This window comes from Agelaius tricolor, unplaced genomic scaffold (genome assembly GCF_023055355.1).
Source record: "Agelaius tricolor isolate 1412-34295 unplaced genomic scaffold, bAgeTri1.0.p SCAF_2, whole genome shotgun sequence".
Taxonomy (NCBI): domain Eukaryota; kingdom Metazoa; phylum Chordata; class Aves; order Passeriformes; family Icteridae; genus Agelaius; species Agelaius tricolor.
Window position 1 is genome coordinate 61531764 of NW_027269262.1, and position 26459 is coordinate 61558222.

Consider the following 26459-nt stretch of genomic DNA (forward strand, 5'->3'; position numbering starts at 1 on the left):
TCTGCTCACAGACCAGCAGCTCCTCAGATGATTGCTTGCAGCACTTCTATCAATATTTTGTCAAAAGCATAGATAAGATGGATAAGAATAAAGACAGAAAATATATGTGGAACCACATCTAGGACCTGCATGTGAATATACAAGAGGACCTGCATGTGAATATACAAGTCACCTTACATGTCAGTAAAATTAACAGTACACTAATTGCCTGCAGGATCTGAACGTGGGGAGGCATTTGTATATATCAGGAAACTGAAAAAAAAACAGCCAAAAATTTTTTTATGTGATCACCACAATGATCTTCTTCATTACTGATTTTAAAGCTGGGGACATAATCACAATGGGTATGTAGAAGTGCTTTTGCTTTGATAATCTTCATCTTTAACACATTGAATTTTGTTCAGTTATTTTTCAGGGAAATGACTGACAAAGTGAAGGGTTTGTTGTTGGGGTTTTTTTCCCCCATTATTTTAAAAGTGAAGTGACTTTATATATTATCAGGGGCCTCTCAGATACACCCACAGTCAGTTGTATTTAGGAGCTGGGGTGTAAAAGCCAACCAAACTCAGTTTGCTGCACATGGGGCTCTCTTTATAAAGGCTGCAAAAGACTCCCAACATCTTTGCATTTGTCTGGCCCATCAGGATATTACATTTCATCCTTCTGCATTTTCACAGCCAAAAATTTAGGTTCCAACCTGGCACAAGGTTTCTCAGGGTCAGATTAAGGACAGCCTTAATCCCCAATGATGGTGTAATACATACATCACAGTTCTTGCACTCACTCAGCTACACATCTTGATAAAAAATGTCAGGATACTACATTTAAACATGTTTATACTCGATGGCAAGTTCGCAGTCTCACTTAACAGCAAGGCACGGATGGGAAGGAAGAGTTTAACACATCCACATGCACAAACAAGATAGCTGTGCATAATTTGATGGATCTGAATCTTTGAACTTAGTCGTGATATACATATATGCAACCTGAAAAAAATCCAGGTTGGATTTTTTAAAACAAAGTCTTTACCTCTTGTTCTTCAAACCAGTCCTGAGTATCTTACACAAAACTGACCTGCTATACTATCATTGAAAAATTATACCTAAAGTGCTGAAGAAAACAAAAGCGTACCAAATGTAGAATACTATTTGAAAAACAAAACCAAACTGAAGGCTTGAAAAGGGATATAAATATTTTAGTGGCAATGAAATTATTTATTCTCTGAAGACAGCTCCTATAACGCAGCTGCACCAGTGATTAAGGCAATTCTATTTTCCCATTTTTATAAGCTGCTTGAGAAATAATTTTTTTCCACTAGATTAAAGCTGTGTCAGTTCTCTACAAAATCACTTCTGACTTCAGGGATGCTGGAGATACGTGTTGAGTAAATCTGGAAATGCAAGCTTGTCATTTACTTCTTTATAGTGGTAATAGTTATTTTTGTGGGAAAACCTGGAATTCTACAGAAACTTCTGTGCCTCTTAGTTGGCTAATACCCTGACCTCACAGCATGCCACAGTAAGAATTCCCTAAGTAAAAAAGTGGAAATTCTGCTTTTGCTTAAGAGAATAATTTAGTTTAACTGCAGCTATTGAGCTTGTCACAATTTCAAACCAATTGAAAAGGAGGCCAATTCCACAGGTCTTCCCTGAGCAGTGCTGCAACCCTCCCACACCTTCTGCCAGGGTGCTGTGAATAGACAGAATGATTTTGTTGTATTATGACAGTCTGAAGACACATGGGAGATGATGTTTGTGGGCACACAAAAAAAAATTGCCCTTTCTACCAACACGGGTTCATTAACAGACCAGGCACAAAACCAAATTCTGAATGGCTGAGAGGGAGCACTTTGTAAAAATGATGACAACACGTGTCTTGGCAAAGCACATCTGTTTCCTAGCAGGTGCTTGCATCACCTGTGGTACAGGCACAGCTCTGTTCCACATCATGCCAGACCATCTCACCTGACACAGCCCATAGTGAGAGATGGGCATCTCAAGACTCTTCAGACTGATAAAGACACAAATCACCTCCTAGAAGACCTCTCTTCATCATCTATAGAGTGAAATATTTCTGTAAGGACCAATGCAGTATAGAGCACAATGCAGTTAAGCTGTTTTACATTCTCTCTCTATATACTATATATTCTATTTTATATTCTATTCCATTTTATATTCTATTATTTATATTTTATATTAATACCTTATACATATATTAAGGCTTTCTGTTTTCTTACCTTTTTCCTCCTTTTTTCCTCCCAAACTTGCTGTTCTCTGATTCCAGGGCTATGACTGCTTTGAGTGCTTTATTTTGAGATTTGCACACTAACCAAAACACTCTGCACATTCTGATGCTTCCTTGAACCAACTGAGAATAACTTTTATTCCTGTTTCTCATTAGCAGAAGATAAATGTATATTTTTAAAATAAGGGTGACAAATAAGGATTAACAGGCAATGAATAAATTAACAGGTCTTGGAGAGGTTATTTATGTAACTAAAGGGAGGTAAAATACCTCACCAAGGAATAAATGGTGTCCATAAATTATAGCTGTGTTGAGAGGCTGATATTTAACTTCAAGGCAACCTGTGTTTACGACTGGAAGGAGAAAGATTTATATTAAATATTTAAATAATAAACTATTCTTTAAAATACCTTTCAAAAGCATTTGGCATTCTTTTTTTTTTTTTTGTTGGTGTTAATACACTTTGTTTTATTCAAGTCAACAGAGTTGCACCTGCTTGCATAAACTGATCATGAATTTTCTTATCTGCTGACATTTGTGCTCTGCAGATGCTGGGGCAAAATGTTCATTGTAGGATGTTTATCACCCAAAAATCCAAAGATCATTATGTGGACATGGACAAATAAATCTTTCTGCAGTACAGTCCTCACAGCAACATTTTAAATTCTGATGGCCTTATTTTTTTTTTGTTGTTCTATTTAAAAATATCCTGATTGTAGGGTGAGTTGGTGTAATACCCAACAAAGCTGCCAATATCAAAGTTCTCCCCATTGTACCAGAAGGCTGGCTGAGATGGAGCACTTTGCAATAAAAGTCTACACCTGAAACACTGCTGGACAATGACAACAATGTGGACAAGTGAGAAATTATGTGACATTCAGAAAACTTTCCCATTCTGCATGGAGAGAAAAGTAAAACATTTCTGGTCAGAAGTAGATGATCCTTAAGGTCCCTTCCAATGCAAACCACCCAATGGTAAATCCAACCAATACCCAAATTAGCATGGAGATAACTCAGGCAGCATGTGAAATCTCCTGTCTGGGCTTAATGGCAGAGTGAAGGGAGTTTACTACATCACCTAAACATCCTTAATACAGTGCATTTTAAGGATTCTTTTTTGTTTTCACTGTTCTGTTTTATTTTGAAACTTCCTCTGTGGCAGAAAGGGGCTCTAGAGTTGGAATCAACCACATTAATGTGGTCTGCATGAAATGAGTTGTGGTCTCCTGACTTCTCATAAAAGAGGCTGTAGCAAGATCAGTGATGGTTAGCAATTATTAGGTTACACTCTGAATGTTGGAATAATCCAAATTTGTAGTCCATTCCTAACAGACTCATATTGTTGTGCTTAACATGGTAATTACATATTTTTTGTAGTCTGTTAATACAGGCATAAACTGCTTGTAGTGAGCACTACAATTAAAGCTGCTCAGGTCTGCCTGTTTGCTGGAGAAAAAACAAGGTCACTTTCAGACCTCACCATTCATATTTAGCTTATCTGTCACATTTTGATTTTGGAAACATGTTGGAAGTTAAGCCAGTCTTTTCTAAATCTTTGCCAGGTGTACAGAAAAATAAATTACACAGGTACACTAGATCAACTGCTTTTAATATTTTTTTTTACAGAAGCAGCAAAGATGGTGTTAATAAATCTTTCTAATATTATAATTAAAGACAACATAAATATAAAATAAATAATAATGAAATATTTCTTTAGTAGTAGATTTCCAAACTTTTTTTCCAAACTACTATTCAACTGGGAAACAGCACAGTAAATGCATCCAAGCAGCAGATTAAAATATTCACACCAAAATGATGTCAAGTAGAAGTTTGGGTAAGGCAGCACAAGGAACCGCTGAACAATGTTAAAGAAAAAGGAGAAAATCAGTGCATTTTTTTGCTTGTTTTTGTAAACAGAAAACTCTGAGTTTAGCTCAAGGAGTACAGTCTTGAGCAATAAGAAACACATAGTACAAATGAGTATTAAATGAACAACTGCATTACAGAGTTAGCAAAGTGTTCAGTGGTGCTGTATGAAGGGCTGTACTGCAGGAGCCTCAGATATCTGCAGTAATCCCACTTGCCCTGACCAGAGACAGTTTCCTGCCCCCAGCAACTGTTTTTGTCATGATGCCTAAAGCAAGACAATTCCCTTTGCCTTCACTTCATGCCTCAAGCACTTTAAATTCCTTAAATAACTCTTGATGGGTTTCCAGAAAGCATATGCAATATAAAATTGCTTTGTGATTCTCTGAATGTTAGTATGTGTCAAAAGGTTGTTATCCTTATCATAGTGTCTTTATCAGAGCATTTCCATTTTGGAACAGTGTTCTCACCCAGAGTTAGCTGGACATACCTGTGGCAGGTGACAGCCAGCTGAATACTTGGCTGGACAGTGTCACCTGCACAAGGAACAGCAGTGTGCTGCTGAAGCATTTGAAATTGTCCTCACGGATTCTGTTCACCTTTTTTCAGTAAACCAGAAATCCAAGGTGGTGTGGAGATCAACACGGTGTGGTGTGGAAGGGGATGTTTTCCCCTCTGCCCTTGAGCAAGGAGCTGTGACAGCTGTGCTCAGTTTACTACAAGGGAAGCTGCCACGGGCAGACAAGCAGGTGCCTCCTCTTAAATCTTCAGCTCAGTCTCAGAAACCTCTCCAGGGCTGCTGGGACTTGCCCTGCATTTCTTAAACCCACTCATAGTAATATGACTCCATTTATAGTAATTTCATAAGTGAAAGCCTGGTATTAACCACTCTTGTTATTGGAGAATTTGTATTTCTTGTTATTGATGTCTTGGTTTCCATAAAGGAGGGGTTCAAAAGACACCTTTGCAAATGAATTAAAGGAATAAATTGATACTGAGAGCTCCTGCTTTTCTATTTTTGTGTTGGGTGTGTTGTAATTACTTCATTTTTAGGCAATACAAATCTGCTTACAATGTGAAAGCATTCTTCTGAAAAAGGAGCCAATGGCTGAGTAAAACTTTTAAAAATGTGCAAAGAAAGGAATCATGGATTGCTCTGGATGGAAATACTCCCTGTTATACCCAAAAATTACAAAAACAAGACATCACAAACATAGCAGTTCCATATTCTCTTCCAAGAGAATCTCAGTATCTTTATCAAGGATAAGTGATGGAGAGTAGGAAGAAACCTTTGCTGCAGACATGCTGTTTAACAGCTGCAGTATTTCAGACACCTTATTCTTTAGGTGCTAGTGCTGGGAGAGGGATAGAAGCCACACAAACCTTTTAATTCAGATCAGGAGTGCACTTCTGAAGTGAACCTGAGAGTCCCTTCCCATACACATGTGGTTCTCGCTGTGACACAGCCTCTGGGTTTGTGACACACATTGGACCAGTCTGAGGGTGCATGAATTTGACTGAACACAAACTGAGGGATGCTCTTGGGGTATGTAAAATGCACCTCAAACACAAACCAGCTTTTAGTCTGTGGGATGAGATCAGCCAGACCAAAGCAAAACCCAACCAGATCCATGTAATGTGGAGAATGTCTGGTCCTCAGCACCAGGTGGTCCAGTCTGATCAGAAAGTTTGCACAGTACTGCCTGCTCACACAGAACCTGGGAGGGCGGTTATTTTGACTCAAAATGCCAAGACTTATAAATAGGCCTCTGCTTAGATTTAAATTTAACCAAAAGTACTTTAAATTTACTTTAAAGATAAATTCGTGGAGAGCCATTTTTCCTACAGAAGACCATGTGTTTGAGAGGGTGGATTTATATCCTCCACCACTGCTTGTGGAAAACATTTTTTCCCCACTCAAATCCGTGTCATTAACACATGAGCTACAAGTTATCCTGTCTTCTGGAGAGAGAAATTTCACACTCAAACGTTTGTCACTATTGAAAGAAATTCTAATTTGTCAATAACTACTCATGAAATTTATTTATTCCCAGAGAAGCAGTAAGAAAAAAAGTTAATCTATTTAGCTTTCAGAAAAAAAAAATTAAAATATATTTTAAATATCTCAACTGCCTCTTTTTTTTTTTGCATCAGCACAAGCACAAAAAAAGCCTCACAGAAATTTCTATTCTGTCAAAGGCCAATTTAATCAAAAAACATGCAGAGTAACTTTTGTTTTTACCAGCTCTACTTGACACATGTTTTCTGCCTACAAGGGCACTATGTTACACAAGCATTGATATCTGAATGCTATCAAAGTCAGTACACACTTAAATGTGTAAAATAATCTTTCTCAGCTCCACATTAGACTCTTATGTGAAATATTACAGTTTTAAGCAAGTGTCAATGATACCGGAGCACTCTTCCTCAAAATCTCTCCATAAAACATTTTAATGATTCATTTATACATGTACATATCTTTCTAAATGTCTTTTGCAAACCCATAAATCCCCTGTTCTTACAGATTTTAGAACCTCATGCCATTAACCTAACTTTTAAAATTAAGTGATGTAAAAGTTTAACTACTATTTCTGATGTTTCTAGCTTCTTTTGTCTCTTCAGCATTCATGTTTAGCTATTTTAGAGTAACATATAAATGTCAGCCTTAAATTAGGAAGCATTCTGTCTGAGCCAATAGTGATGCATTTTACTAAGTGACCTGATAGATTTCTGGGGCTCATTTTCCTTCTCTGAAGTTTGCATTTCACATTTATTTTGAAGGTCAATTGCCAAGAGAATGAACTGTTTAACAAAGAACCTATCAGATAAAGTTAACAGATGCCTAATTCCCTGGGTAGATGAATATTTTGGGTGCTATTTGCCTACAGGAAGCCTGTTAAGCTGCTAGAGCTTGATACAGCTGCCACAGCAGTAAGTGCACTGTCCTGGTGCACTGTTGTCAATGTTGTCACTGTTATAAATGACCATGTTCTCACACATGACCAGATAAATACAGTATAATACAGAAATACACCAGATCCATGGCTGCCTTAGGGAGCAGGGCAGGGTGGCTGCTAGCTTGCCATTTGCTTTTACTTTGGATGTGAAAGTGAAGAGATTCCTGATTCTATACTTCTCCTTCAGGCTTATACTTAATAAGTAACACCTAAAACTTGCCTTTGGGAATCCTCTGAAGGGCAAAGTAGAATTTGCCTGCATTCCCTTGAATGAAAATGCTGAATTCCCTTGTCACGTTACTGTTCACAGTGGAAAAAAGAGAAGAAGCAGAACTCTTTTATTTATGCTCTCTGATACTAATTTCATAAGTGAAAATATTTTATTAAACTTCAAATTAGATTAACAGCATATTTAGTAATTCCACACTACAATGACTTTTTATATTGCATTGATAATCCATTCTGTGCCCACTGCTGGTCTGAGGTTTGATGGCAGTAACAATTTCTAAATAAACGCTAAAAACACTAAATTGGAAGAGAAATGGGAACACCAGCATCACAGGAACAGGGAGTGCAATGAGGAAGATGGAGGCAGTGAGGGGGAAGGCTGCTTAGAAGACATTTGTATGAAAACACTTGACTGTCACTTAGCATAACACACTGGTGCAGTGGCACCTGTGACAAGTAGCACCTGGAGTCACTGAGAGCTGACATCTGCAATCCTCTGTTTTCCCAGTCACTGCTGACTTTAAATGTTCAGTTTGTGCAAACTCCCAAGAGAAGTTTAAGAAATTATGGATACTGAAAAACAAAAGCATTAGTCTATTCACCTGCTGGCTTTGAGTATATAGATTCACAGTGGAAACTTATTTTCCATGATATTTCTGTTGCCTTTGATTACATGGTCTGAGCAGAAAAAAAAAGTAATTCTTAAGATTAGCATGATATATAACTGACTCCATAACTGCAGAAGTATTTTATATACAGACTGAAGAATCAAATGTAGGGGCAAGTGTACCAGGATGTTGTAACCAGTCCAGAAATGGAACAGACTAAGAGCAAACTATTTAAATTCCTCTATTTCCAATATCATCTAATTTGGAAACAACAGATACTCCTTTCAAGGAATTTTATGTTTTATTAGGACTCAGCATCCAGGAGATAATCAAGGCTCTTTTTTCCCTAACAGCCAATTCTACCTACTTCTAAAAGCAGTAAGGTGCTTCTCTGAAGAACATATTAAATCAAGATATACACAAATGGGCCCATTTGCAATCTGTGAGGACATACTCATTTGATTCTAGATTCATTTTCATAACTGACAAATGCAGTTTACAGCTGACTTCCTCTAGTACTGGGTTTTTGATAATAGAGCCTTAGTTTAGTAAAGAAAGCAATTGAGAAGCTTCTGACCAGTCAATGGATGCATCAAGAGTCTTGTGCAGATGGAAATCTTTTAATTGCTGCTTTTGAATGCCTTTGAGTGTAGAACTGTTGGTGATGCAGGGTCACAGCTCTTGTAGTACTGCATATTTGTCCAAGTCCTGATCAGAAATGCAGAATATTTAGAGGCTTAGAAGAGCAAGGCCATAAGCCCTAAGCACAAGGACTGAGTGTGAAGCCTTCCTGCATAGAGATCATCTGAAGAGAGAGAAGGGAGGGGAATAAACCTAAATATTAAATGTTAAAGCTGCTGCAACCAGGAACAGATGGCAGTGCAGACATCCCATCAACAGATAAAGCACGTGGCAAACTCAAAGGCCCAATTTAAAGCTGGCAATATAAAGTCTGTTTAGGCTGCCAAAGAACCAGATGTGTCACACCTGGAAGACTCTTTCCTTCACTGACTCTTTGCTTGTGGGTCCTGTGATTGATATCCCAAAAGTACATCATAAAACATTTACAATTTAATGGGAGGTATTCTGATCACCAACATACCTAAATTGTTTTTTTCTTTTTTTTTTTTTCTTAAACAAAAGGTTTAAGTTACTTCTTGCCAATTAAAAACACACAAAAAGTGACCCTTAAATAGTTTATCTTACTATTTCTAGTGCTTTGGACTTAGCTGGGTTCAAAATCTGCTACCAATATGACTTAACTTATGGAGAAATGTTTGTAAAATGGAGTACAGAGTGTCTTTTTTTCCTTATTTCATTTAATGAACTCAGTTTATAGCTAAATAATACAAATATTTGTGTAGAAATGTGGAGTGAGGTTAGGAAATTCTCATCACAACATGAATTAAGATGAATTAACATGCATTATGGTTTCATTCACTTTGGAGAATTAAGTAACTTCTGGAGAAAACATTTTGTTTACTATCATCTGTTCAACACATGATTTCTCTTAGCCAATACTGCTCAGAATTATGCAGGTTCCTGAATTAATGTCTGTGTTTTCCCCCAGAAATTCAATAGGTAAATATCAGAAAATCAGACGGCAGTGTTCTTTATTTTATCTAAAGGGACAACAAAGCTATAAGCTTGAAGGAAAAGTATGACTTGAAAAATATTCTTTAAGCAGAGAAATAAGGCAGTAGGGTTTGGGATTCCTTTATGCTACCAAGAAAAGAAACAAAATTGACTTTTGGGGAGCTCTGCTAAACAGGAAAGCCAGAGCTGTTATTAGATGGTAAGGTTTTTACCTCCACAGAGATAAAAAAAGGTTTAATGCTCTGAACTGAAACTTGTGAAAATTTCACCTATTTGCCCAGTAATCACCTTTCCATCAAATGAAGGAGCATTCGTGTTTGGCTGGATTCTGATGTTGTTGTTGTAAACCTCCCTGCAGTGCCTTGGCTGCTCTCCCAAACTCTCGACTGGCACAGCAGGGACTCTGTGCTCTCAAAGGTCAAGGCGTGGCCACAACTGAGTCATGGCTCGGCCACCGAATGTGACAGGATGATTTTGGCCCTCCTGCTGGAAGAAGGCAGGGTGGTGAGGGGCTGCTAGGACAGACTCAGGGCCCTGACAACACACAGCAAGTTCCACCAGTGCCACTCTCCATGCTGGAGATCTGTGGTAATAAGCAGATGTTTTATGCGCTGTTAAAACAACCTACAGTTGATTTCTTGAGACATGCTATTACATTTGTTTATTACTTGATTGTTAAAAAGCATTACCACACTGATTATTTGTTTAACATCAATCTGGAACCTAATTTGCTAAACTACAAGAAACTACAAATGCAGAGATCTCCTTTGGATGTTGTGTCTTTGTCACTGAGATACCAAACTCGCCCTTTGAGGTTTACATCATTCATTTTGTTTAGAGAATTCACTGCTGTGCTCTCAGAATAAACCACCCCCTGCTGCAGAAGTTGGATTTATGAAACATGATGTAAACATGTTCTGCCTAAGAGCAGGCAGACAGCAAATGCCTAGGGCATTCTGTAATTGTCCTGGGAACACAGTTTCTAAATCATGTCAGATTTATTACTGTAATTTTCATCACATACCTGATACAGTAAATGTTTCTTAAGGTTTTATAGTTTTTATCTGAAAAAGACAGATTGTTTAGTCTACCTGACTGCATGACATCATGCTGTTCATACTTTCTGTATGAAAGACAGTTCCCTTTGCAGGTGTTGCTTTGACTTACCAGGTTTGAGGTATCATGGATAATGATGCACATATTTGTGTGAAGGTATAAAAATATACTTCTAACTTTTAGTGAAAAGGGACATTGCTATAAACTTCATCCAGGATGTGTTACACTGGACTGAAATGACCAGGGTAGGTTATGTCACTCAGAGCTATTGTTTATGACCAGAGCTATTGTTTATGATCCTCTTTTTTGATCCCTATTTCCAGCTCCCACACAGAGAAAACCACTAAACCCAAGGAAAGACACCAACAAAATCCAAAGGGATCCAGCAGAATAGGATACCAAGTTCAGAGGGTGTCAGTGGAGTCTGGTGCTGAGGTATCAGTTATTTCTCAGCATTGCTCCCATCTACTCAACATATTGCAAAACAGAGCTTTGTCTGTTGATTCTTGATGAAAATTTCCTAAGTATGATTTAAGATCTCTCTTGATAAAATAACTCACAAAATTAAAGAAATGCTGAAGAGAGCTGCTAGCTCCTTAAACAAATCATCCCATCAGCATTTCTTCCCTTCTGTCCAACTGAAACCAAATCCCTAAATTGGAAACATTTGTAATAGCAAAAAATTGTTGGGCTTATTTTCACCTGATGAGATTGCTATTTATCATACTGTCTGGGCCCACTGTCCAAAAGACCTGTTTAGAGCTGAAACTGCTATTGCCTAATTACACTGCAGTCACAGAACAGCAAATATCAGGAATTATGTGCTGAGCCAGCAGGAAAATGCCTCAATCCCTACCTAGAACGGTCCAGCAGGATGTTTAGGAGGAAAGATGAGGACAGTGAAGTACAAGAGAGGTGGGAACTGAGAGCAGGTATGAGGAAAAGGATCAGGTTTTTATACAGCAAGCTGTAATCTCAGCTCAGCACCTGCACAGCCAGCAAAAGGAAAGGTTCTTTGAAAAAAGACAGCTGAGAAAACTAAGTACACAGGGCTTCTGGGAGAGAACTTTTTGATGCCAAATGCTATTTCCATCAGGGAGCTGCTGCTTGCCAAGATATGTCCCCCAAGCAGCATTTTCACTAAAAAAAATCTCCTGCTGCTGCTGTAGCACCCAGTGTTTTTATGAGACAGAGCTTCTGTGTGCTTACTCCCATCTAAAGGTGAAATGCTGAGCTAGGGAAGGTTGGTTGGTCTATTTGATTTTGCTGAGTTTTTTGCAGGTAGATAGGATGTGTCTCAATTTTACTGAAATGCTCTCAAAGAGATGAAATCTCAGATGAAAAAAATGTGTAATGTTTGTATTGTTTTATGCTATCTTGAATGCATGAATTATGAAATCTGTGATCAGTATTGAACTTCTGCTTTGCTTTACATTTTCTCCTGGAAAAGGACAGCTGCTTTGATGGGATTTATCAAAAACCCAAACAAATGGGATTTTTTTTGAAATTAGCAGCAACAGTACATGTCCATTAAACACTAAATACAGAATCCAGATGGAGAGTTGTGTTTATTTTTGATTTTATTTTTTTAAATCCAGCTAATATCACATTCTCTGCTTTTATATGCTTTCAATTTAAGATGTATTTTTTACACTACACACTGGGATAAATTCATAGGGTGAATTCATTTCCATTTGCAATTATTGCAGTCGATAAAGCTGCAATGGGCAAAATATTTTGAGTGACACTTGATACACTGTGTCAATTAATACCACACAAATGTAGAGCTTTAAAAACCCCTTAAATTGTTGGCTCTGTATTTCTGCAGCTTCTTTCCTATTGTACTTTTTTTGTGACCATCTATCATTACATCAAATTTCATGGAAAATGGAGTTGGCATGCTCCATGGCTAAGAACAAGCTGCCAAACACTTTTATTGTGCAAGAAGCAGCACAATATATGAGGTGATACTTTGTGTTTATGGTGGAATTTTGGGGTTTTTCTGTCTCAAATGAAAAACATATCTCTTTTTTGTGCTTCCATTTTTGCTTTTGTGAAATAGAGAGGAGTGACCTTAGCCATACATCAGGATAATGTGTGGCCAAAACAACAGAGGCCTCTTTGGCTGCCAAGCTCAACCAAGAGGCAACATTTCCTTCAGTTAATCCTTAACATAACATAAGACAACTCTTACTTCTCTCTTCATAAACTGTAATTTAAAACTCCCCCTTCCTAGTTTTACATGAGTAATGATTAATCTTAAAACAACAAAATCCCACACGCAATGGGGACACAAGTTTTGGATGCAGTGAAGAGCGCGTGGTGTTCCTGTTTTATGAGCAAGACGTCACTGCTAAAAGCGTGCATCTGTGTGCTCCTCACAGGCAACAGATCCCAGTCTTGGTCTGAGATGACTTCATTGTATGGCATCTGGTGTTTTACAGCCATGCAGTTTAGAAAGAAATACTCTCTCTGCAATTTTATAACTTTAGAAATATTACCTTAAGTTCACCCATTTATTTAGTCTTGTAAGAAGCAAAGTTCTTTATACAACAGGTAATTTTAAAATTACTCCGTTTTTTGCTTGAAATTTGTGCTAGTTTTTTTTCTCCTGAAAAAAAGTAATATTTTCCAGAAAGCCAGAGGGACTTTTGTTGCTACATCCACCCTAATAGTTAATTTTTCCATTGGTTGCTGTAAAACTGGTCCTCCCAGTAAGATCCCTGCATTTCCCTTCTGCCTAGTCTTTTTGTTTGTTTGTTCAAATTATTTTCTATTTCAGCAGAATTGTTATTTTGCATTTTTATTGGCCAGCTATTAACTACTCCATTAAGACTGTATTGCATTAGCTCTAACAAGATAACTGAAATCTGGCCGATCCATTACTTGTGGCATAAACATTTAAAATGTACATCTCTTCCCTCAGCTAATGTCACTTCACAGTAAATACACCTGAGTATTAGGAAGCTCTTTCCTCAGTTTTGACAGACTTGTCCCCTTTAACCACCCAGGAGAAGGCTTTTCCTCTCCTGCATGCTTCTTTTTTCCTGATATAACTGTGCAGGCTGCAGTGGCAGTGACTTGCTGCAGGCTCTGTGACCAAATGCCTTCTAATTCAAAGACCACCCTGAGTGCAGTTGTCACACATAAAAGCTCACATGTATTTTTTCAGCAGAGATAATGGTCACTGGATTAAAGGCAAACAATGAAGAAAGATCAGATTTCACAGAGGAAAGTGTTCATCTGTCATTCTCTGCTGTTCTGTACCCTAAACTGGCTCATGGCACTGTCTCACTGTCTGCAAATTGTTAGGACTGATCTCATGTGACAAGGTGAAATCTCTGGGTTTTGCTCTCACTCTTACAGTTTTGTTCAGCAGAAGCAAAAAATCAGGTTTTTGTGGTCCATGGAGCCCTTCACTTACCATTCCTCTATGGACCTTTGGTAGGATTTGGAGAGATTGCCCCTCTTAAAAGGGAGGTGTAAGGGCTTAACTCACCCTGAGCACTACTCTATACTGACTCCTTAACATGTATGGCAATGACTTTACTCCACTTTTCCAGTATCTCCCAGAGGCTTAAGATAACCAATTTTTTATGGTTCTGTACTGTTTTCTCATGTTTCTGGATGATACATGCTAATCATTACAAATTGTCCTGCACCTTGGTCAGACAGGGGCAGTCTGTGCTGACTACCAGACTTTTGAGATGCCTTTTTGCCCATCATTCACCATACAGTAAGAAAACCACCAGTTATCTTATGAAAAAGGGGTGATAGGTCCAATGAAAAGTGATGAACATACAAAAAAAAATAGCACACTGGTGGGTGGCATGCCGTCCACTGGATAAAAACTAAGAGTAGAGGGAGTGGGCACTGCCGGGGCACTGATGGTCTTGTAGTGTCCAGGTCTGTGACACCTCTTAACTTGCTTCTGAACTGCAAAAGCACCCGAACTCACTGGACACCTACTTTCTAATTTGACAGAGATTTTTTTGGCAGGTGAGGCTAGATGGAAGGCCTTGAAAGGTGTAACTACTTCATGCGGCAAACAACATATGCTGGAGACAGGAGGAAAGGCTGAAGACCCTGAGTCCTCCCTCACCCATTTTGAGCCTGAAATATCCACATTTCTGTCTCTGTGTTGGCCCAGAATCACCTGGCAAGAGTAGATCAGCAACTTTGTCACGTGCCTGTCTGACAGAAATTGATAAAAAATCTTCACTGAGAGAGTTGTCAGGCAGTGGAACAGGCTGTCCACAGACATGGTTGAATCACAATTCTCAGCCATTCCTGGGGGTTTTTAAAAGACATGGATGTGGTGCTTAGTAACATGGCTCAGTAGTGGACTCTGCTGTGTTAGGTCACCAGCTGGACTCAGTGATCTTCAAGGTCTTTTATAAATGAAACAATTCTATGGTTCTATGATTCTCTGACCAGATGATGTCCCTTTGCCTGGGGCCTCTGACAGATATGATACACAAAATGTGCTCAGACACTGCACAGCCCATGGCAAGCAGACAGGGCTCCTCCCAAGACCTGGTCTGGACACAGGTCTGGAGCCCTCTGTTCCTGTGTTTCCTGCTCCTCACAGCTGCTTCAGAGGGAGAATCACCACCCTCTCCAGGACAAGTTAGTGTTGAACAGAAAAAAACCCTTCCCGTAGTGATCAAAACATGCATAATTAAATATCTCACTTTATATTCACTTTATATTCCGAGGCTAGGCCTCGGAAAATACATCAGGAATTACTTTTGTGTGGCTGGATAGTGAATACAAAAGGTTTTATCCTTTTACATTTATTTATCTTTTACAAAAGATTCTTTGATTTCCTCTGAAGCTTTTTTTTGGTCATGTCAAAACATGACTACATGTTTGACTATTTCAAAACCAAGAGAGCTGCTTCTGGTAAAAGCGAAATAAAAGAACCTGAGCTGAAAAAACAGAAGGTGAAACTGTTTGACTTTTTACATGGAAAAGCAAATTACTTAGATTTTATGTTCTATTAATGATCTCCATTTACATTTTTTACCATTGTTGCTAGCACAGGCAGATGGATCAGGGATCCAGCCTGTTGATAAAGGAGCTGGATAAGGACATGTTGTGCTGTCTTTGTGCTGCTGGGTATGTTTACACTGTGTGTTACTGGCAAGGACACAAGCTCATTCTGCACAGAGATCTGAGTTACCAGCCCAGACTTGGCATTGGGCTTGCACAGTGACTCCTGTTATTTGGTGTAAATTTTGGGCAGAGCATGTTTTTGGCTGTCTGGCCTATACAGTTCAAGTATTATTTCCCTGAAAGGTGAAAAAGGTTTATTTCCCAAGGTTTATTTTCCTTAAAATATGGAACTGCACTGTGACAAAAAAGACAGAGCTATTAATAAAATGTACCTAATTAAATGTCTTCTCTTTCTTGCCATATAATAGTTATTGTTTGCCTAACATCAACCTATTTAATGAATAGAGGCTATTTTTTCTGTAAGCCCTATCATGCCAGTCTTGTTCACTAGGTTAAGAGGGACTTACAGCTTCTTCAGACATCAAGCATAATAAAATCCCTTTGCTTAAAAGCCCCACAGGGTGATGGTTAGTACCAAGGTTAAATTTTTCTTTGGTTTTGCAATTTCAGGAAAGTACTTATTTGAAAATAAGCATCATACTCTCTTTGATTCTGAAATACCCATTTGAGATTGTTTCATTGACATAGGTATGGAGAGGAATCTGGCAGTTGGGACTGATCAAGGCACCAAATTCTGCTGAGGAAAACCCACGGTGCACTCCTTGGAATACACACCTGGGATAAATTGGTTTCAGACAACTTCTCCCAGTGCACAGGGAGACAACAGACTCGAGGTAGCAGGCAGGTACCAAAAACCCAGCCATTCCTTCCCCTTCCCTGTGCTGCAGAGGCTCTGCAGCAGCCAAATCACAACCTAATAAGCTGTCAATTAGTCCCAGGGGAAAAAAAATGAAGTGTTTTTTTCCCCCCCTCTGTGCTCCTGGAATTGTCTTGCTGTGGCAGAGATGTCCCTGAGCAGAGGCTGCACATCTGGAGGAGCAGAAGCACAACTGACTGCCGTGGCAGCGGGTGGCCACTAGTGTGGCCACAGCAGGGTTTGGCTGTGTGACTGCACTGCAGCCTCAGAGTAGCATCTGGTGGTAATCTTGGTAGGAGTACAGTGGAGTAAGTCAAAGAGTTTTTCATTAGGCCTGCTAAAGTAATTTAGAATAGTTTGGGTTGGAAGGAAACTTTAAAAGCCATCCACTTCAATGTCCCCAGAGGGACATCTTTCACTAGTTCAGATTGCCCAGAGAGGTGGTAGATGATACATCCCTGGAATCCTTCAGGGTCAGGTTAGATGGAGTTCTGGGCAACCAGAGCTCTTCCAGGACATTGTTCCAGTGTTTCAGGGCTCTCATTGTAGAAGATTTCTTTCATCTATCTCATCTAAATCAACCCTCTTTTAGTTTAAAACCAATTCCCATTGTCCTATCGCTACAGGCCCTGCTAAATGTTTGTCCCCATCTTTCCTATAAGCTCCCTCTGAGTACTGAGAGGTGGCAACGGGGTCTCCTTGGAGTTTTCTCTTCTCCAGGCTGAACAGCCCCAGCTCTCACAGCCTTTCCTCACAGGAGAGGTGCTCCAGTCCTCTGACCATTTTCATGACCCTCCTCTGGTCTTGTTCCAACAGGTCCATGTCCTTCTTATGCCAGGGTCCCCAGAGCTGGATGCACTGGAGCACTCCAGGTGGGGCCTCATGAGTCTGGAGTAGATGGGCAGAATCACCTCCCTCTACCTGCTGGTCACACTGCTGTTGGTGCAGCCCAGATATGACTGACTTTCTGGGCTGTGAATGCCCAGAGATTATTTTTAATCTCAACTAAAAAGAGCTTAATTTTTTATCTTTGGGTTGGCCATGAGGTGCTGCTAACTGTATCATTACTATTCTGAAGACATTTGAAATACAGTATAAGAAATGGTAATTTTTTCTTACAATAATTTGACTAAAATAAACCCCCTACAGACTCATTTTCAAGGTCCTGCTGTGGTAGTCTCCCCTGGATCACAGTCTTGCCTGAGCTGCAGAACTTAAAGAAAAGAAAAACTGTTTTGATTTGGTAGGACACATCTGTTCTTTCCATGGTTGTATTTAGGCAACCTAGAACATCTCTTTGGAAAATGCTGTTCTGTGTATTGTTTTGTGTGGTAACTCTATGGTGTGGATTCTCTTTAAATAAATAGACTTTAAGTCCCATTGTTCCCCAGAGGAAGAGGAGGCTTAGCAGAGCATTGTTCTTCAGAACATTCAGCCTGCACAGGCAGACACAGAAGCAAAGAGCTCATACTCTCTGTCCACTGTTGGATTCCAGCTCCCATCCCATCCTCCTAATTTGGCAAGTTCAAGGTACAAAATAATTTTTAAAAATGGAATTTATTGTCCCCATTCATTAGTTGGTCTGAGTATATTTCACAGTACTTTGGCTTACCTACCCTCAGGTGCCTTCCACAAAACGCAGTTTTGGAGTTTTCTTTGCAGATACTTTCCTGAAAATCATTGTCTGTTTAAGGTCTGATTCTGATCTGATATACTGAGGTGCAAATTAGTATATGCCTTGAAATTCAGGCACATTTTGCTGTAATACCAACATCAAATCAGAACCATAACTCTGTACCCAAAGGTACAGTCATGTGAACAAAGCCTTTAAATCAGAATCATAATTAACTGAAAAAAAAATACAGTTAGGCTTAATTGTCTCCAGAATTTTGCTGACTGTGGATTTGTTCTTGCAAATCTGAAACCAGCAAAAAATGTGGGTATTTTACCCACAGCAGAATTTTCAGAGAGAGGTCTAATGTATAACCATAATTATTGGTTCTCATTTTCCAACTAAACCTGCTTATGGTAAATAGGATGAAGAGCATGGATTTCACTTGTTTTGTGCATGAAAAACAATACTGACAACATAAATATGTAAGTTAGGTGGACAGGGGGCAGTAACAATGCTGTTTCTTTTAAATTATTTACTATTTTTATTTTGTGTTGAGAAAAATTCTATTAATCTCCTGCCTGAGAGCAAAACAAATCATATTGCCTGGGCAGTAAAAATACTGACTGTTGACCTACACTGCTGTTCTCAGTTTTTAGTGCTATATGCATGCCCAAAGAGATGCCTGATATATGATCAATATAACTGCTTATTTCTTGACTTTTGCATGAACGTTATGCACACTGTGCCCTCTTAAATAATATGTTCTACCACAGAAGAGTGAGTACAGTTTCTGTTATGTATTCAGAAGTAAAATTAAGGAAGAAACACAAGTGAAGAGCAGATGACAGAGTTTACCTCCAGGAGATAGAGATGATTGATGGTGTCCGTTCACCTTCAGCTGGATACAGCAATAAATGTTTCCTGCAGCATTTTGACCATGTAAGGCCATTTCAGACATGTGGATGACATTTTTACAGATACTAGAATTTCAGGAGATGAGACTTTGGGATCCTGTTTATTGTGCAGTGTGGGATACAGTCCTATGCAGTAGTAAGGGTTCCCTATAAAATATCAGCAGTATATTCAAGAAAAGCAGATTTTTAATCTCCCTTTTTCAAATTCGCTCCTTTCAAAACCGTGAGTTTCCTTCTGGACTAAATGTAGGTTCCACTGTCTTTTATGTTAATTGCTCACATATTTTAGATTCCTTTTTTCTTTAATTAAAAAAAAATAATCAATATATATGTAATTTATATAGTGTCTGTCCCCTGTTAGGTGCTTGCTAAGTCCTGTACAAAACATTCAGATTTGAGAACCTCATTTTAAGGAGCTATGAGTGTGAACTCACAGGAGCAGCATCTGCAAGTGAGTATAGTGTAGAAGTGGGAGCTTTGGAGTTCACTGCAACTACTTCCAGAAGCTCTGGGAAAAGCTGTTATTTCTTTTCCTGCTTAGTTTCATGAGACAGTGAAGCTGGTGTATCCAAAGGGGATGTTTCAGACTGAGGGTCTAGGCAGATTTTACATGTGAATTCCTTATTTTTAGAAGTATCTTTTTCTAAGTATCTCTTAGATGTATCCCAGTGGTTTTGGTTTTTTTTGAGAACATAATTGTTGACTGCACCCTGAACTTAATTTTCTTTAATAATAGACTACATTACCATTTGTAACATACACACTTCTAAAAATGAGGAAAGTGGAATACTGGAATTTCTTTTACACTTCCAAAAAATCATTCTTACTGAAAGGCCATAGGTTGAACATAAGTTAGGAAACCTAGGACAGGTTCAAAGCTCCTAAGTATGGGCGCAAACTTTGCTCATGTCTTGATATTTTGTATCTTGCCTTACTTTCCATGCTTTTTTTCCCCATCTTCTCCAGCTGCAGAGGTCAGAAGCCACAGCACCAGGCAATGGTGTCCCAGTTTGGATAAGCATGGGAACCAGGCTCACATGGTGACATGAACCTGTGTATCAGTTATCAGCCATAACAAACTGGGAGCCTCCTTACCTGGCATGCCCTTCACTGAGGTAGTGAGGATGTGCATACTGTTCCAATTATTTTGAAAAAGAAATTAAAAGAGGGAAAGAAAGTAAGACTGAAACACCTCATATTTTTCACTTATAATGAGGAGAGCAGAAAAACTTTAAAAGGTAAATTTATTGGACATAAAGGAGAAAAATAATGAAAACTTGATTTTTTCCTATAGGACAACATAAATATTATTGTGCAGGGGGAATATCAGGTAATGAGAAAGTACATAATTAGAGCTGAGGTGTTGGGACAAGAATAGGTAAGTGGTCCCAAAGCTGTTGTGGATTTCACTGATCTGTTCTGGTTTTAGGAATTAGCCGTGCTTGTCTACAGAATTATTGGTTATTTTAAAAAATGGATACTTAAATTATTTTTGCTAGAGAGCTCACAGCTTTTCACCTCTTAGAAGCTCCCTGACACCATCCAGAGAAACATTAAGTTTGGTTTTCATCTGAATGAATATAATTACCTTCCCTCTCATGCTGTTGGTGTGCTTTCCAAATCCTTTTTTTGCCAGTTGTGTTCATGACATTTTACTTCTACTTGGGGGTGGGGAGGGAGAGCTGAGCAGCAGGGAGAAAGAACTTTTTTTTAAATAGCAGAGCTTTTAGTCCCTGATTAAAACATTTGGAAAAAATCTGCAGAGGGAATAGCACAGGAGGAGTTCCTTTCCACTTCTCAATTCCCTCAGCAACTCATTTTCGTCACACTCCCATGTGTTTTTTCCATGAGACAGAACAATTGCCAGCCATTGTGTGTAAGGTACTGTGGGATCAGAGGTACTTAGTTATGGTATGCAGGGGTATTAATGAGCATTAAAATACCTGAAATTTGCTGAACGCCCTCAGATTTGATATCTGTCCTTATCTACGTGAAAAGTTGGTTTATGCAATTTTCTGGATGTCATGTCCCAGTAGCTACAGCACATTATATCTTGAACTACAGAACATTCCTTTACTGTTCTCTGTTTCCTTGCTATCCACCTCCACATGACTCCCAGGTTATTTTATGTGGTTGATACACAGTAAGGATGGACCATAGCCTTCATCTGACCAAGAGAAATTACAATTATTTGCAGTACTGCAACCCACTGAAGAATAACATTTTGGAAGAGTTAACATCTTGATCCAGTATTTTAAAAGACCCAAATCTTGCAACAAAAATCTCAGAGAAAAACTGTACAAGTTATTTCAGCCTTTGTCTGCACTTGGTCATTTGCAAGTGAGAGAAGAGGTGAGATGAAGACCACTTCTGAAAAGGCTTCGGAAGAACAAAAAGTGGGGGAGAAATAGGAGGTAACATGCTGAGCCACCATGTACAGGTGGAGGCAGATGAACTGAAGTAAAAAGATCATAGAAGTGATTTTTAAAGAACAAATGAGAGAGATATTTTCTATTCTAAGAAACCTTGACCTGCTAATGGGAAGCTATCTTCTTCTTCATATGATTCCCAAGAGTAGGAAGAGTGGTGCATTTGATAAAAAACCCTCACAAAACTCCATCTGTTCCAGCACCCTACTTTGTAAACTATCAAAAAGGTTCCTACTAGATTCATTTTATGTCTCCCACTTCCTGTAACTGGAAGAAACAGAAAATAGCTGATCTCTATCTACTAGGTCCTTGTGACTCAAAGTTTACAGACATCTCCTAGAGACTAAATTGTTTCTACTGGAGGCCAAAGAGTTCTAGTTTACTTGGTTATTTCAGGGGCTTAAACTATTCCCATGTATTTGGTTATCCTTGTTGCTCCTGTGTGAACTTCTGGTAATTGCCCCCAGAAAAATCCCCTTGAATATTCCATATCTACTCTGTCCAAACCCTGATATGTGTGTTTGTCTCCCACTTATCTACCTCCCCTGGAACGTTTGGACAGAACATACAAATGCAGGAAGGAAAAAAAGTATGTGTGAGTATAGTTTTGAATTTGGTGTTGGGTGGCTGATTAGCAGTGTCTTCTAGAGAGCTCCTCTTGAGTTCCTTCAGGCTGAGCTCCTGCTTATTGTGTGAGGCAGAAGGTAAATACAACTGTCCCTCAGTCTTTCCAAGAGCTTCGAGTGCTTCTTCCTCTTTGCTGAGACTCCCCAAATATTTGCTGACTTCCCAAAGGTATCTAGAACACATTTATTTAAGGATGTGCCCATATGGCATACCTGGCCTGCTTGACAGAGTTTGGAGAAACACGTGCACTTCCAGTTATTTCATTGTCTTGGGTCTAAGTTCTCAACTAAAGAGTTACAATTATGTGTGCCTCCAAGTGCTGAACTAAGTTTATGAGTAACATTTCCATTGCTTTTTTTTTTCCCCTCTCATTCTTTTGCCCTAATTATACTAATGCCTTTTCCCTTTATGGTACAGCTTCTGACACAATAGAAATTACTAGGATTCACAGATGTTTCTTGGCACAAAAAGAAGTCAGTTTGTTGGGATACCCCTTTTCATGGTGAACATTAGAAAACTACTCACCTCCTAATTGGCTTTCCCAAAAAACCCTACCAAATTTTTTTCCCCTTGAGTGGCAGTCAAGTTCAGTAGTAATGGCAATACTTGCTCAACTGATTCTAATCAATGGCACAAAGAGAAGAATTTAAATTATCCTGCCCAGGACACTGTGATGATGACGGATGGACAAGATATATTTGTAAATCTGTAGAAACCTCCATGCCATTTCAAATTAACTTTCCATCATCTTTTATTGACACAAATAATGCCAGGATAGTAGAAATGGAAAATACTAGTAGAGGGGGGAAAATATTAGTAGAGTAGGAAAAATATTAGCTTGTTTTTCCAGTTTGTGTTACACATGTGGTACACATTCTGGTTTCTGTTTCAAATATTGACCACATTTTCAGCAAGGCTTGTAAATGTATCTTGGCCCCCCTACTACAATTGCCTATTGACTAAGAGTTCTTATTATTAACTCTAGGTTTTTTGTTTGTTTTTTTTTTTTTGGCAGTGATTTTCTTGTCCAACTTTTGGAAGCTGATGAGATGTCTCATTTTTTTGGACTAGAGTCTATGCAAAAGCTTCTAAACCAAAGATCAACAAAGGAGAATTTGGACTGGTCTTTGATGTGTCACCTTGCGAATATTATTTTTAAAACTTTCAACAAAATTGTTGAGTTACGTTAATGAGCAGAGGTACTATATTTGAATTTTTATGTATGTTATTCTATTTGAACCAACTTGATGATAGTTGATGATGTCACTTAAACCTAGAGGATAGTAAAATGAGTGTTTTGACATTAAGTCAAAAGTAGTAGATAACTTATGTGATTAATATTCAGAAGAATTTAAGCACCAGCCCTGACAATGTGTTATTCATCTCTATGTCATCTGGAAACAAACTGAATGCTATCTTGAATTTAAATTCAAGACCATGGAGACCATGCCTGTGCTATGGGCTGCAGATAGACAGAACAGAGCTGTTGCACAAAACTTACAGCGGGACCCTGGCTTTAAAGAAAAGTTTCGTTTTCTGTCCTGCTGCTTTTTGGCACTGTCAGGAGCATTCCTGACTGTGGTGGCCTGTTTGATTTTGCAGTGCAGACAGATACTGGAACGTGAGGAACTGAACAGAGATGGCAAAACAGCTGTCAAGTGTTTAACTATTTTCTATCACTAATAGTGACTCAGGGGTCAATTGCTTCATATCACATTACCAAATCCTTGAAGCTTAGGGAATGTTTTTTTAAACTTCATTTTAGAAGGGGAATTCCTATGCTTGGCTTGGCTACTCCAATAAAATAAAAAGAATAATATAGCTCTTACTTCCACAGAGAGGTGTGCTTTTCCTGATGAATTTGATGGTCACTTTGAAAGAAATTTATATTGTACATCGACACATGCCACTGGCTTCGAATGCTCCTATATTCGAATGCCTTTTCATTCGCATCATAAACTTACTATGTTAAATATTTACTAAAAACAAAGTCTTTAAATTGGGCAAAAAACATTCACTTTGGAGGCAAGTTCACTTTTTACTACTACTTAGTTCAATCTTCCCTTTCTAACACAAATTTGAACTGCCGTTGGAACAGAAAGGAAAAGTCTAGTTTGAAATGCACGTGAACGTTTAGTCTCCACTTGCTTACAGTGGAGTTCCCTTATTGCTTGAGATTCCTATGCATTCTCTAATATGAGCGCACACTGTTCAACTTTTTAGAACAATTTTAGGTTCCCGTATAATTGCGCCCTAGAGGAAATACAGATCTTCATTCATTTCAGAGCACGGTGGAACCTCAAACCCCTGTATTTCCCCCCTGTATAATCGCAATTCCCTTTTTCACAAGGACACTCAAACTTTTTTTCTTTTCCCCCAGCGTAGCATCCTTCCTTTGGCTAGCAGAGACTCGCAGCACCTTTATCAAGAACTACATGCTACACCCGCCAGCGAACAAGCCCACGACCGGGTCGGCGGCGGGAGGGGCGCCCGGACCCGCAGACACCGGGCGGCTCTGGCCAGCGGAGCGCAGGGAGCGCGGCCGCGGAGCTGCGCCCCGGGCACCGGAGCGGACTTACCCGGCGTAGCGGCCGCGGTGGCCGCGGAGCGGCAGCGCAGCCTGGAGGCAGAGCAGACAAAGGGGCAGGAGCCCGCGGAGAGGCATCGTGCGGGGCCGCGCCGTCACCGCCGGCACAGCCACCCCCGGCACAGCCACCCCCGGCACTGGCACCCCCGGCACCCCCGGCACCGGCACCGCCGCCGCGCCCGCCCCAGGTGGCGGCTGGTGCCGCGCACACAAAGCCGCGGCCGGAGCCGAGAGGAGCGGGGCGCTCGGAGGTGTCGCTGGTCGCCAGCGGCGAGGGCAGAAAGCAGGGGGAGGACGCCCGTCGGCCGCGCCCGGGCACGGGGATGGGGATGGGGACGGGACTGGGCGGGGAGGCGCCCGCCCGCCCGCCGGGGAGGGCCGGGGGTGCGGGGGGTGCGGGGGGTGCGCGGCCCCGCCCGGGGGGAGCCCGGGGCCGGCAAGGGCCGGGCGGTGCCGAGCGGCCCCCGAGGGCACGGCGAGGGCCGGGCGGTGCCGAGCGGCCCCCGAGGGCACGGCGGCTCCGTCGGGGCCGGCGGGACGAGGATGATGCGCGGTGGGTTCGGCTGCAGGTGCGGCGGGGCGGCCGGGCAAGGGCCGCTCAACTCGCGGTCAGTGGCATCGGGGGATTATCGATGAGGTTCCCGGCTGGGCAAGAGCTGCGGCTGATGAGAGGGCAGGGACACACTTCCATGAAACAAAGAGTGGTAGAGAGACCATTAGGAGCCATAAAGGCAGGAGAAGGTGGGATTTCAGTTTACTGCTGTGGTGAAAATCTTGTGTCTGAGTAGTGAGAAGGGAAGAGACACTCATACAATAGAATGAATTAAAAGCCCAGCATGTTTTAAAAACTGGACTTTTGCTGTCTCTTCCACACTGGTGATGTTGAAAGATTCATGTAAAGTGCTCCATTGGAGCACTGAGAATAACAAGGAATATGGGGAGAATTTTGCTGCAAAGTATGGTAGTTTATAGAAAACACATGGAGTACCTATTAAAGAAAATATGGGTAAAAATAAAATGCCAATATGGAATAAATGGATATCCCTTTGATACCTTTATGTTGAATTTACTAAAAAGGAGCAAAAAGTGTTTCAAACCCAACTGATTTTCAGCCTCTGAGAGCAAAATGAACATGTGGGCTGTAGACAAATAAAACCAGCTGACATTTGAACGTGTGAGAACTACTCTAAATCCCTGTTAATGTTTCAGAAACACAGGGAGCCTTTTGAAAAAGGACTGTATTAAACCACACTCACTTTGTATTCTCTGGCTGAAAGGCAAACAAGCATTTTCCTTTGTCTCTTTTTCACACCGGCAGCAAATCTGACAGTAGTTGTGTGATAGAGTCTGGAGGTGGAAAAGACTTTGTCCAAGGCAGGATTATTCTCTTCAGTCTGGTTATTGGTGTTCTCTCTCTTGAGCTTCCCATCTCCCCATAACATGCCCCACTTAAAATCTCAAATTCATTTCTGGTGAGAATATGCAGAGGTGTATGTGTGTGTGTGCTTACATGCTGTACATCTCTTGTTGAAAACACTTCCCATTAACTATAGGCAAGCCCCCAAATCTGCTCTGTGAATCTTCAGTTTTATAATAAATGCAACTTCAACTTTACAAGCATCTATTTCATAAAAGCTCTGCTCTCTGTTCAGAAGTGACTTCAAAGGTAGAGTTGAGCAACTGACTTTTGGAGGGCATGAGTATGATATTAAAGCAAAACCCACTGCTTTATTACACATTTACTTTTCTTACTGTGTATCCTTGCTACACCTGAAGTGCACACTGATTTATTGAAATGTTTAAAAAATGTAGTTTGGCTATCATTCTAAAGAATTTGCTTTCCAGATGAAAACCTGA

At 40.0% G+C, this 26459-nt stretch overlaps 1 protein-coding gene across 1 annotated transcript in view; it reads right to left on the reverse strand.

Annotated features, from left to right (window-relative positions):
• CPA6 (carboxypeptidase A6) overlaps positions 1-24911 on the reverse strand; it is an 81398-nt gene extending 56487 nt beyond the window's left edge. Inside the window, exon 1 of the mRNA XM_071420527.1 lies at positions 24595-24911. Within this exon, the coding sequence (XP_071276628.1) occupies positions 24595-24680 (86 nt within the window). The 5' untranslated portion in view covers positions 24681-24911. The remainder of the gene's footprint in view (positions 1-24594) is intronic.
• Between the last annotated feature and the right edge of the window lie 1548 nt (positions 24912-26459).